This window comes from Dasypus novemcinctus, chromosome 24 (assembly GCF_030445035.2).
Source record: "Dasypus novemcinctus isolate mDasNov1 chromosome 24, mDasNov1.1.hap2, whole genome shotgun sequence".
Taxonomy (NCBI): Eukaryota; Metazoa; Chordata; class Mammalia; order Cingulata; family Dasypodidae; genus Dasypus; species Dasypus novemcinctus.
In genome coordinates this window covers 41,499,354-41,511,364 of record NC_080696.1, presented here as the reverse complement: position 1 = coordinate 41,511,364, position 12,011 = coordinate 41,499,354, and the positions used below count along the sequence as shown (strand labels likewise).

Sequence of the window (12,011 nt, the reverse complement as noted above, 5' to 3'; positions counted from 1 at the left end):
AATAAGCTACCTGAATGGGAGAAGGAGTTTGAGACAATGGGAAACCTGATGTCTGTGTGATCCTCATTACCATGTAAAGAGAAGGAGATGGTAAGGGATTAGTTTTGAAACAGTCATACCTACTAGTACTGATGGATGAGGTTCCCTGCATGAGAAGGAAGCCCCATCTCAGCAAATGGCCCCACAATCCATCCAATTGTTCGTCCTTAGTCCATAGCCTTCTCTTTCCTTCACACCCCACATCCATTCCAAAAGTAAAGTCTCCCTACTTAGCTTCTCATACCTCCCTTAAAACTATCTGCTTTTCTTCATGTCTAAGCCATCACTCTAGGCCAGGCAAGGGCCCAAGGGGAAGCCCTATAACCAGAGGATTACAAAAATCAAAGCTTAGCTCAGTATTTGTAAGAACCAATTAAAAGCCAGAGCTCCCTTCAGAGGCGGTGAGTTTCCATCACTGGGCAGGTGACCAGCTTGTTTGGGAAGTGGGCCCTCTGTCTGAGGGGGTGTTGATGAGACTACCCAGGAGGCCAGGTGGCCTGCTCTGAGGCCTATGACATTCCCAAAGGAGTGGTGAATGAGGGCCAAGGCCAGCGGAACCCCGGCAGGTAGGGTTTGGGCCTCTGAAAGGCACCTTCATCCTGTTGGAATGGAGGCAAATTCTGCAGCTCCTCGAAAATTCCTTCTTGTATGCATTACAGTTGGGTTTTTCCTTCCTCTTGTTTACGCTTCCTGACTCTAGTGAATGACCAAGCCTGTGTTTGCTTTTTTAATTTGTCATATTAAATATAGCCTTCGTGGCAGGCTTTTACATCCAAGCTGTAAACTCTAGAAATGGAAATTGATCAGGGGGCGGTTGATATAACCAAGGCTGTAAATGCTAAGAACGGAGATGCCATTCCAGTTTAGTGCTTTTATCTAGCGAATGTGCCTTGTAAGGAGGGGGCATAAATCTTGCAACTTGGGGGAGGGATGGGGGTTGGGGGCAGGGTATAACCTCACTGTATGTTACCACCAGGTGTCACTATTAACTGGCGATGCAAGAAAAATACCAGCTCCCCCACAGTACATCTAGCTAGTCAGATAACTTCAATGGATAACAAATGAGAAAATCATATTTGGGGTATGGATTAGGGGTCAGCATACCATGAGCTGGAAATAAGGCAGTATCCCTGAGGGTAAGCATTGGATTACAAAATAACCAGTCATATCAGCCAAGCCCTCATCTCAGCTGATTGCAGAGACAAAGTGAACTGATTTAAATCCCAGGTGGCCTTGGAAGCCTCCAAGGTACCTCCCAGCATGCAGTGGGCCTCCACAGTTCTGGACCTTTCTGGCCATGGAGGTTTTCCTTCTGTACATGAGCTAATACATGCATTCAGCCTGATTAAACTCAGCTCTGCTAAAAGCACACGCCTTGGGTTCATTTCTTAGCAGCCTCTAGAGAGGCCCCCAATCTTTTGCAGCAAAGTCTCAAATCATCTGAAGAGCCTTTCCACCCTGGGGCTAAGAGGAAACAAGACAGCAATACCTAATTTAAAAAGATGAAGTCCATGCCTGACAAGTCTCATGATAGAGAAACAATGCTTTTAGGTTGCTTGGTCTCCACCCCCTTTCCCACCCCCACCTGCCAACCCCAGAGCCCGATGGAACTGCAAGGTGCCAGCAGGTTACTGACCAGCTGGTGCACCTTCTGCTTGTGCAAGTGCTAGATGCCGTTATTGCTCCAGCCCCTGAGGTTTGCCCTCCCAGCTTCCCCTGGTTAGCCATTGTGAATTAGGGCAAAAGGCACCCATCTTGGTGTTGGACAAACCTAGTTCAAATCTTACTGCGTCTGTGACCTTGAGCAAATGACTTAAATTCTTCTCACCTCATCTCCTTCCTCTGTCAACCAAGGGTGATGTGAACAGCTTCCCCACGGGGCCGTTCTGCAGGTGAATTGCATTAGGGTGTCCACTCGGTGTTCATTCGTCCTACAGATCAGGCTGAGCACCTGCTAAGTACCAGGCACTGTTCTAGGCACCGAAAATAGAAGGGAATACTACAGAGGAGCCTCTGCTCTCACATGCTAATGTCCTGGAGTATATTTGTACACAACTACGTGGGTCATATATTAATTTACTAAATATATGGTATGTTTTGTATATGATACACCTTACAGACATACATTCGTCCTTAGTTTTAGCTCAGTATTTCCTGTTATGAGCCTGCTTCGTTTTCTTTACAGAAATTTGAGCAAGGCTGTTCACTGCAGAAGACTCTTTTTCATATTAATTGTGCCACCTCCCTGCTTCCCCTTTATCATGAGAAGTCGGGACCAGTCTTGAAGGTTCATTTACTGACTGACTTCCCTGTTCTTTTTCTAGCAGTAGGATCCTAGCCCATCAAAGAACCTGCCAGTGCCTTCAAACACTGGATGAACACGGACTGGCACAGGCTCATTCATTTCATCCCCGTCAGAGCCCCAACTCCTCTCTTTTACCCACACATAGGCCTATTATATTTGAACGAATCAGGAGCCACAGAGGTGATCCGTTAGTTCAGCTGAGCTTGAAATTAGTAGCTATCCCCTTAAACGGTGGGCAGTTTGTTGAAGCTTGGGCTGCAAAGCTGTTTCCCCCTTGGCTTGTACCCAGCATGGAAATGAGGGCACTCCTAATATTTTTCCTTTTGACATTTGATTAATAGTTGACAAATCCAGACCCAAGTAGTTAGCTTTCCTGTTATCCATCTTTTGACAGGCATTGCTGCTTCTCTTTTCAAGGCCCATTGTTCTAAAAATACACTCAGATCTGAAACTGTTCACTGTGCACATACAGGCTTGATTTCATGGTGCCAAAGATAAGAGGCATCTGCCATGAAGATTACAAACAAAGTAGGCTGCTGGGTTTCAGATTTGAAGGCAGGGACCTCTGCTACTTAAATCGGTTGCTACCAGTCCTTTCTCTCGCCTCAGTCTTGTCATATGATTGATAATCTGCCAGGGCCAACCGTTTTACCACCCAGTGGAACAGCCAGGTGTGGGATATGTACGTGCATATACATGCAGGCACTGGGTCAGGGAAGAGAATGCTCTTGATGGCAGATGGAGTCCGGTAGCTGCCCCACCGACACCACGTGGGCTACAGTTATCAAAAGCCTCGGCATACCACAGGGCAGCAGTTTCATAATTTTGCAGGGTCTATGGTCTGTCCAAGCAAAGTAACCAGGGAAACAGCCTCTATTATCTTATTATAGATGTATTTATTTTAAAGATTTTCATTGGGTGTCTATTATGAGCCATGTTGAAAGATTTCAAAGATGAATACCAAGTTACATCTGGTTCCCCATTGCTATCCAATAACAATGGAACCTTAATTAACCTCTCAGTCTCAGCTATCTCATCTGGAAGACTGAAGTAAGTTCATCCATTATTACCTACCTAATAAAATAATTGCAGGGGAGCAGATGTAGCTCAAGTGGTTGAATGCCTGCTTTCCAGCTTCCTGTGTATGCGTCCTGGGTTCGATCCCTAGAACCTCCTAAAAACAAAACAAACAAAACACCAACTCTCATTAGGGAGCAGATGTAGCTCTAGGTTCTTTGTTCAATCCCCAGTACCTTCTTAAAAAATAATAATAATTGCAAGGATTCAATAAATTCTTGTTTATTAATTCTTTAGCACACAATACCTGCACAAAGTAAAAAGTCAATAAATAGTAGTTATCATTATTTAAACTTCTGCACTAAAAAAAACAAAAGACTTGGGGCACCTTATAAAATGTATGCAACAAGGTAAATAGAAAATAAGTAAAGAAATTGAAGGGGGAAGATCATAGTAGCAAAAATTAGATGAAGCTAGTGTTGAGATTAATATATAAAATGCAGGCTTACATGCGCAGTGCTGATGCGCGCAAGGAGTGCTGCGCCACTCAGGGGTGTCCCCTGCGTAGGGGAGCCCCACGCGCAAGAAGTGCACCCTAAGGAGAGCCGCCCAGCACGAAAGAAAGTGCAGCCTGCCCCAGAATGGCGCCGCCCACACTTCCCGTCCTGCTGACGACAACAGAAGCGGACAAAGAAACAAGACGCAGCAAATAGACACAGAGAACAGACAACCGGGGGAGAGGGGGGAATTAAATAAATAAATCTTAAAAAAAAAAAATGCAGGCTTAGAACTCTGCACCATTGCTAGAGGCGAGCCCTACCTTGGCTCAGGGCTTCCTAACAGACAGAGCAAAGAAGGAAATGCAGTCTGTTGTACAACTTCCAGTATTCATAAGTGTTTAAAAGAAGAAGAAAGGAAGGCAAGAAACCTTTTGAGAGCAAGCATAGTTTTCCATGGTATTGAACCCTAATTTATACACAGATCACCTAAGGAGGACACTGGCAACTTTTATGACTAATATTCTCAACGTCCTTGTAGTAAACACAAGAAGTACATTTCCTGGAGCTGTTCTGCCAGCACCCATCAGTGTAGGCTGCTGGCTTAGTGCCAAAACACAAGTTACAGGAAAGCAGTGGGGGAAGGGGACAAAGCAGGCAGACTGCTATGATGTCTTTATCTTCATGGGTACATACATTCCTGGGAGGGCACAGGAAACACTGCATGTGGCCTGAGGGTGTAGCCAGCCAGGACCCAGGCCTGAGTCCACCACTGTGGCACTCCTGCACAGAGGAGCCTCTTGGAAATCTGTGTCTGGCAGCAGCATCCAGAGGTCTAGGCTTGCAGGGGTCTGGAAGCAGGAGAGCTGGCCAGATGGAAGGGGCTGCTTTTAAATCCTGCCCCAGGGGATTTAAATTCCAATAGGTTCTGGTTTATTTTTGAATTGCCTGTAACAGATTGGGCCTCTCAGTGCCATATCTATTTTAATATGCACAAGGCAATGGAGTCATTCCACTGCATTTATGATACTTTGTCTTGTGGTACTTTAGGGGAGTGATTAGCATCATACACTTCTACTGGCGTTTATGGTTTTAAATCCTGCCCTCGTTGCATTTCAGTATTTTTAATATTGGTCTGTGTGAGTATGCGGGTTGGAGTTAGATCGATAGATGAATGGTTTTGAACAGGTAAATATAGTTAAATCTAACAAGTATGGATAGCTGCAAAGGTAATTGGTGGTATTTATTTGGAGAGTAAATCGTTGCTTCAAGTCATAATCCTCCATTTCCAACATTTAGAAACAAAAAACGACCTCCGTGCATGGGAAGATAGCTAAATTTAATAGCAAGAAAGGACAGGCTTGAAATACTGGTTAACCAATGAACCGAGACCCATTAGAGTAAATTACCGCATCTAGAAACATAGCCCCACTGCTTGCTGGCTAGGACATGTCGACACCCAGAGCATCCATTTGTTTGAAAGAGCACAGCCTCATTTGTAGCTTCAGCATGTACAGAGCAATGGGAAAAGAGATGGCCAGAGAAGAAATGAGCATGGAGGCTGTTCTGCCAGAGAGGGAACAACAGGGAACCTTAAAACCACTTTGTGAACGTGCCTGCTTTCCAACAAGTGCGTTTATTTTCCAGTTGTGTCTACTCATGCCCATCTAGAGATAGCCTGAATCATCTTCCTAAGGAGAAGGCCCCAAATAACTTCCTTAGAATGCCAAAATAAATAAACAAACAGATCACAAAGCCACAAGTTCTTTATTGCTGGCATTTACCCAGACGGCTCCTGAGAGTATTTTATAAATCCAGAAAGAGACAAGGAACAGCGGATCCCTCAAGCAAGTAATTGACAGAGAAAGAATAGCCTGTCACCCAAGAGAGCTGGAAGCCCTGAATTTCAGTTACAGTTTGTTTAGCTTTGCTGGGCCTTGATTGGCTAGTGGTTTTCTGGAGCTCCCTTTGAGAGGATGTTGTCTAGACAGAGATGGTCAGGACATACTCTAATATTTGCCTCTGTAGCAGAGGTCTTTTCTGGGTTTTGCCACATTTTGGGGTGCTGGTGGGGATTATGATCCACTGTCCACACTTGAACACTGTGGTGGACTGTCAGAGCTAGAAGGGACCTTCAAGCTGATCTGACCCTCTTACAGACTCAACTTGGCATGTGCCCTCCTCAGGAAGGCTCCCCGGCTCCACCCGCACATGACCTCTAGCATGGCCCTCGCCACATTGCATCTTGGACCTCTAATTGCACTGTCCTCTCCACTAAACATGGAACCCAAGGCCAGAGCCCAGGTCCATCCATCCTTGTATCCCAGCAGCTAGCTCAGTTTTGGGCTGGAATGGGTATTAGTAAATTTTGGTGAACCACAAGGAGATGGGACCCACACCCAGCAGGCCAGATTCAGCAGCACATTCCCCACCTCTCAGGGCCACCTCCCACCCAGACTGATCTCTTGGAGCACCCCAATATTGGTCATAAAGGAATGAGCTGCTGCTTTTGGTTTGGTGTCTGGAGTTTATTAGGTACTTACTGATACCCGTCAATTGTAGATACAGCTGAAGTGCAGGGAAATGGCCGCCTGCATGAAGTGAAATTCAATAAAACCGCATTTTAAGTGAAAAATCAGTATAAACACCGGGCTTCTTTGCCATGGAAACAGAGGTTGCTTAGAAACTGCCTCGAGTTCTAAATTTTTTAAAGTCAAGTTATCATTTAAGCTACACGGCCCTACAGGTTATTGAGAGATAATCACTCGCCTCAGGACACTCGGAGGCACGAGGCACAGCTGAGTGCCTCCCAATACTCTGGGGACCAGATAATCTCCTGATAACTGTGCTCCCTGGAGCCACTGATTTGGGCCTGGGGGGAGAAGAAAGAAATTTTTGTTCAGGAGTTAAATGGTGTACATATATATTTTTTAAAGTGTTTCTCTTTGGATTTGAAAAAAGAATGGGGCCGGCCATTTGGCATGTTCAACAGCCATCTCTGCCGTGTCTCAAGATGTATTGAGAACATTTTCCAGGCAGTTACCCTGCTCACTTCAGAGCAGAGGTCCTGTCTTTGTCTTCTGGCTTTCGATTATGCAAAATGGGTTTTTGAGGACTTAGCTTTCAGCTTCTGTGTCTTCACTCTCGGGGTCCTTCCCTGTGCAGGGTGGGCCCTAGAACTAAGTGGTCCCAGGGTTTGGAGAAAAGCCCATCTGCTGAGCAGACAAGACCTCCTGGGTCTCCAGCTCAGCTCCCAGGTGCTTCAAGCGTACAAAGGCCCAGGTTCAGCATGTGCCAGCTTTTGGAGTTCAGTGGGTCGCAGCCTTCTGGCCCAGCAGAGCACGGCTGTGCCTGCCAGCCACCTGGCTGCACGGCACCGCATTTGCCCCCTACCTCAGGCGAGCAGAGGGCAAAAAAAATGCTATTTGTTTCTTCTTGAAAACAACAGGCAAAATTCGAGTCCCACTGACTGAGAATTGGGACCCCACCGGGTCTGTATGTAAGAAATTATGAGTGAAACAAAAGACAAATGTTTTGCCCTTTTCAGAGTGTCTGAGAATTTTCCACGATGTGGCAGTGCTGCTGGGGTTTGTAGTGATAATTATTCCTTAAACACGCACACACACTTTCTGGAAGGAACAGTGTTTTCATTATACACTTCAAAGTGTTTTCCTGTGCCTCATCTCCTTAGAGTCTCAGAACAAACCTGAGAAGGGTGGGGCTGGTGTAATCTTCTTTTGGAGAAAGAGGAAACAGGTTCAGGGAGGCAAAAGAATTTTTTGCTCCAAACCTCAAACATAGGAGAAGAGACTTGCCCTGCTGCCTGCAGTTCTGGGGAGTGAACCCCCTTTAAGAGCTAAGAATGATACCCAAAATAATCCTTCGAAGAGTTTGGCTCTTGCTTGATAAAAGAAGTTAAACTATTCCCACGTTTTTCCTTTGCTCCCCGTTAGCATTTTATTTAGAGATCTCACTGGGCAAAGAGAGTGGCTTCTTTCTTTTTTCTTCTCCTGCCGACAAATACTACGTCTGCATTTAGCATGTTAGAAAGGGCTCAGAAAATGAAGACTGCCATGTTTTCATGCCATCTAAATCAGAGCCAAGCTGACGGTACTGGGCCATGACACCACTTTGCTGGGTATTGCCCAGATAAAAATATTCTTTGAAGCTGAAAGTGTGCCATGCTATAGCATGAGAAATTGTTCCAGTTCTTGAAGGGGAAAAAAAAATCAAATGAAACCATTTGCATTCTAACAGTCTTTGGCACCAGGGAAAACTGTCAGCTGTATCACGTGTAAATAGAAAGCTGCTTCCCATTTCTGATGCTTTTTTTCCCCATAATTTCCCCTGCCATTCTAATTATCAAAGGTATTTTTGTTTTTAAACAAAAATTGTCTCCCACGCAGGCCCCATCTCCTTGCTGCGGTGAAGTGGAAACGATGAATTAGAATATTCTAATCACTTCTCCAGAAACCACTGCTGAGGCTATAAACAATATTATCCTAAGCAAAGAAACCTTAAATTGTTTAGGCACAGAACCTTCCAGAAAGATTTTCAAAGTGCCCCCACCTGTTTCCTTTGTCTCCTTAACATATGTTTATTAAACACAGGGAAGAAAACAAACTGACTTCACCAGAGGTAAGACACAAAACCCCCGAGGGCACAGGTTTTTCAGGTTAACAAAATTAAAAGCCAAAATCAGTTTCGTGTAGGAAGCATTTAAGTTCCTACTTGATGCCTGGCAGTATACAGAGAGGTTCCTCAGGAAAGCTGTCAGAAATAAAATGTAATCCATCAAATACTCTTTCCTCTGTTAATTGGTAGGTAGGAATCACATGCGCTAGATGCTGGGCAGGACTTGATCTGGATTTTCTTGTTTAAACCTCAACCAAATCCTAAGTAGGTGCATACCCTGATTTTTAGAAATGAGATTGACACCCCCCCTCCCCAAAGTGGGTTGATTTCCCACAGCCACACACAGCTAGTGGTGCCTGTGATGACACCGATCCTGTCGAGATTCCTTATTCCTTCCTTGGCCGTGAATAGTTGACCTCTTTATATCCATTTATATAATGAGAATATTCTAGTGAGGGATGTCACTTTAAAGCATTAGTGTGTAATGCAGTAAGTTACTTACAAAACCCTCATTAAAAATGAGAGCCTTTTTGATCAAAAGTATTTATTGAGTGCTTAGCCTGAGCCATGCTCTCACTGGGTTCCTGGGATATAGCCCTGAGCAAAACAGCACCATCCCTCAGGGATGTCCTCAGGGAGCTTGTGTTCTGGGGAAGGGGGCCAGTCAATAGAGAAGTAATTGATTTGTGCGGGGGGGGGGGGGGGGGGGGGGGCGGGGGCGGGAAGTGGGGGGGACGACACACACAAGGGTACACATCCTGGAACAAAAATAAGGGGCAGCCTGCCTAAGAAGATGGTCCAGGACGGCCAGCCTCACCTGAGGAGTTGATGCACGAGCTGAGGAGGGCGGAATGGATGAGAGGGAGCCGGCCAGGTGGGGCAGGGTGCCTCACCCTCCCGGAATCAAGCCTGACACTGAATGCTGCAGCGGGCCTGTCAGCTGGCTGTGTGGCGTTTATGCTGCAACAGGAACGTCCAAGGGTCCAGGGAACGTCCAAGGGTCCAGGGCACGTGATGATTGTTCAGACACGGGATATGAGCAGGAAGGGGGCAAATGTGGTGACCGCAAAGGTCAGGCCAAAATGAAGAACCTCCTCTTTGGCGGGCCGTGGGGTGCAGAGCCCCCCCCAGCACTTCACCTCTGCCGGGGTCAGCGCTCCGTCTCCACTGAGGGTCACTGGGCAGGAGACTATAGGAGGCCCGTGTCAGCCTGCAAAAGGCAGCAAGTTCCATTGTGCCTGATCCCTGTGGGTAAACGGGCTCCTCGGAAGAGAGCCACAAGCATGTGTCCAGACCGCTGAGAATCCTTGGCTCACAGGGGCCAGGAGGGTTCAAATGGCAGAGTTCGGCAGCGAGCCAGACGCTGAGGGGCTCCTCTCTGGGGCAGCTCAGCCCCGGCCCTTCTCCTGTGCCCCCACCCTGCTGGGCCTGTGAGCCAGGTGGCTCTGAGGAAGGGTGGGCCTGTCACTTTACTTCATCTTGAAAACTCCAACTTTACACCCCGGAACTCAGCCTGTTTCTTTGCCAAGAGCTTGTTTGATGTCAGTATTGCTCTGCTAAGACTAATTACTTTTTCTCCATGTGAGTAGATATGAAACTGTTTACTTCTATTTCTGTTAGGCTTTGGAACCGTCCTGATGGCCCTGTCTTGTCAACTCTGGTGGGTCTGTTCTGCTATCTGGAGTGATTTCATATCATCATCAGTTTCTTTTCAAATACCTCAGTAAATAATAGCCTCTTGGGTAAAACACCAGCCCTGCTGCCTCCTCTCCCAGCCCTCCACTCACACCTTTCCCTCTCTCCGCAGCGTTTTCCTCCACCTGATGAAGGTGGACCCCGACTCCACCTGGTTCCTCCTGAATGAAGTCTACTGCCCTGCGCAGCTCACACCTCCCCACCCCCGCCTCCACCCCGTGCAGCTGAGGGGGGCAGCCCGGCAGCCGACCCCTTACGCCGCCAACGTGCTACGCCTGCTCCAGGAGCTGCAGTGACCCGCTCCTCCCTCCTCCCCTGCAGGCAGCCCCTGCCCAGGGCGGTGGCAGCAACAGCAGGGAAGACTGCGAAGGTGGATTAGACAGCCGATCGATTTATAAATTGATCGATCACACAACTGCTTAGAAATTGAATTGAAGGAAAGTAGCTGACTGTTACTTATACTTCATACCTTGTGTTTTCAGATGACATTGTCTGGCAGCTCTAAGGGTTTAACTCCTTAGCTTACACTTCCATGGCCCCAGCACACCACGCAGCAGGCCCCTGCCCTCCCTGCAGCAGACACGCACATTCACACACCCAGGAGCTTAAGGACATATGGAGCAGAACCTGCTGCCTGTCATTGGTGTCCTTTCAGTTCCTGGGGACCTCGTCTAAGTAGGCTCTATGAACCTACAGAAAACTGCCTCACCGTCTCAAACAGGCGTGGATCAATTCCCCGCAACGAATGCCTCCCGCTCCCCCAGTCGTGAGGTGGAGCTAATTTGTTGTACCTAACCAGTTCCTTGGAGGAAAATGAAATAAAGGCACCTCCTGGATGAAAAGTATGATCAGGAGCTCACTTTGAAGTTTATTTAAATCGGGTAATTTTGTGTGCATGTATCTTAAGTGGGAGGTAAATTTTTTAAATTTATTGTTACGGATAATAGTATAATGAAGCACCACATACCCATAATGCAGTTTCACTCATCAGTGCAAGGCCAGTCTTGCCCCAACTGTACCTCTGCTCATTTATGTCCCTACCCCCCACCAATCCCCAGGATTATTTTGAAGCAAATCCTAAATGTTATATCCAAATTTTTTCTTTTTTAAAATTTACAACCACAATATCATTATCACACCTAAAGAAATTAACAATGATCCTTTAATATTGTCATTTATTGTCAATGTTTAAGTTTCTCCAGTGCGTTCGAATCCGGATCCAAATAAGATAACGGACATTGCCGTTGTTGGGATGCCCTTAATAAATCTCGTTGAATTTATAGGTTCTCCCCCTTCCTCGTTTTTCTTTACCTTTCAAGTCTTTTGTTAAGGAAATGAGGCCATTTATCCTACCGCGTTTCCCACAGTCTGAATTTCCTGATTGCATCCCTGTGGGGGTCATTTCATGGGGTCCTCCTGTCACCTGTCTTTCCTGTAAATTGAAAGGCAGAGCAGATCTTGATCACGTTTTGTTTTGTTTCTGTTTTTTGGCACTACTCCTCCACAGGCGGTCTTACTTCTGTCATGACGTGTGTAACGTCTGCTCTCCTCTTGTAATGTTAGTAGCTGTTGGTGATTGTCACCTGGATCTGTTCAGCCATTAGGGACTGCAGAGTCTACCCTTCCAGCTAGAGTCCTTCTGAAAAGGGAACCTTCCTTTCATCAACCTTGTGGTAACCTTGAGGTACAGTTTTTATAGAATAAATACTTGATAGGTACAGTATCACCGCCACACAGACACACACGCTGTAGGTAGGCTCCAGGGTGGAGGAACGCTTCCTCCTGGGTGCATGGTGGAGCACCATCTAGGTACCTCTCCAGTG

At 46.5% G+C, this 12,011-nt stretch overlaps 1 protein-coding gene across 4 annotated transcripts in view; it reads left to right on the top strand.

Annotated features, from left to right (window-relative positions):
* Positions 1-11,468, top strand: part of TTI1 (TELO2 interacting protein 1) — a 52,251-nt gene extending 40,783 nt beyond the window's left edge. For all 4 annotated transcript variants that reach the window (XR_011647321.1, XR_011647322.1, XM_004463652.5 and 1 more), the window contains one exon: positions 10,301-11,468. Coding sequence is in view for 2 of the 4 variants with exons in the window: in XM_004463652.5 (XP_004463709.2) it covers positions 10,301-10,484 (184 nt within the window). In the remaining 2 variants the exon portion in view is untranslated. The remainder of the gene's footprint in view (positions 1-10,300) is intronic.
* The last annotated feature ends 543 nt before the right edge of the window (positions 11,469-12,011 follow it).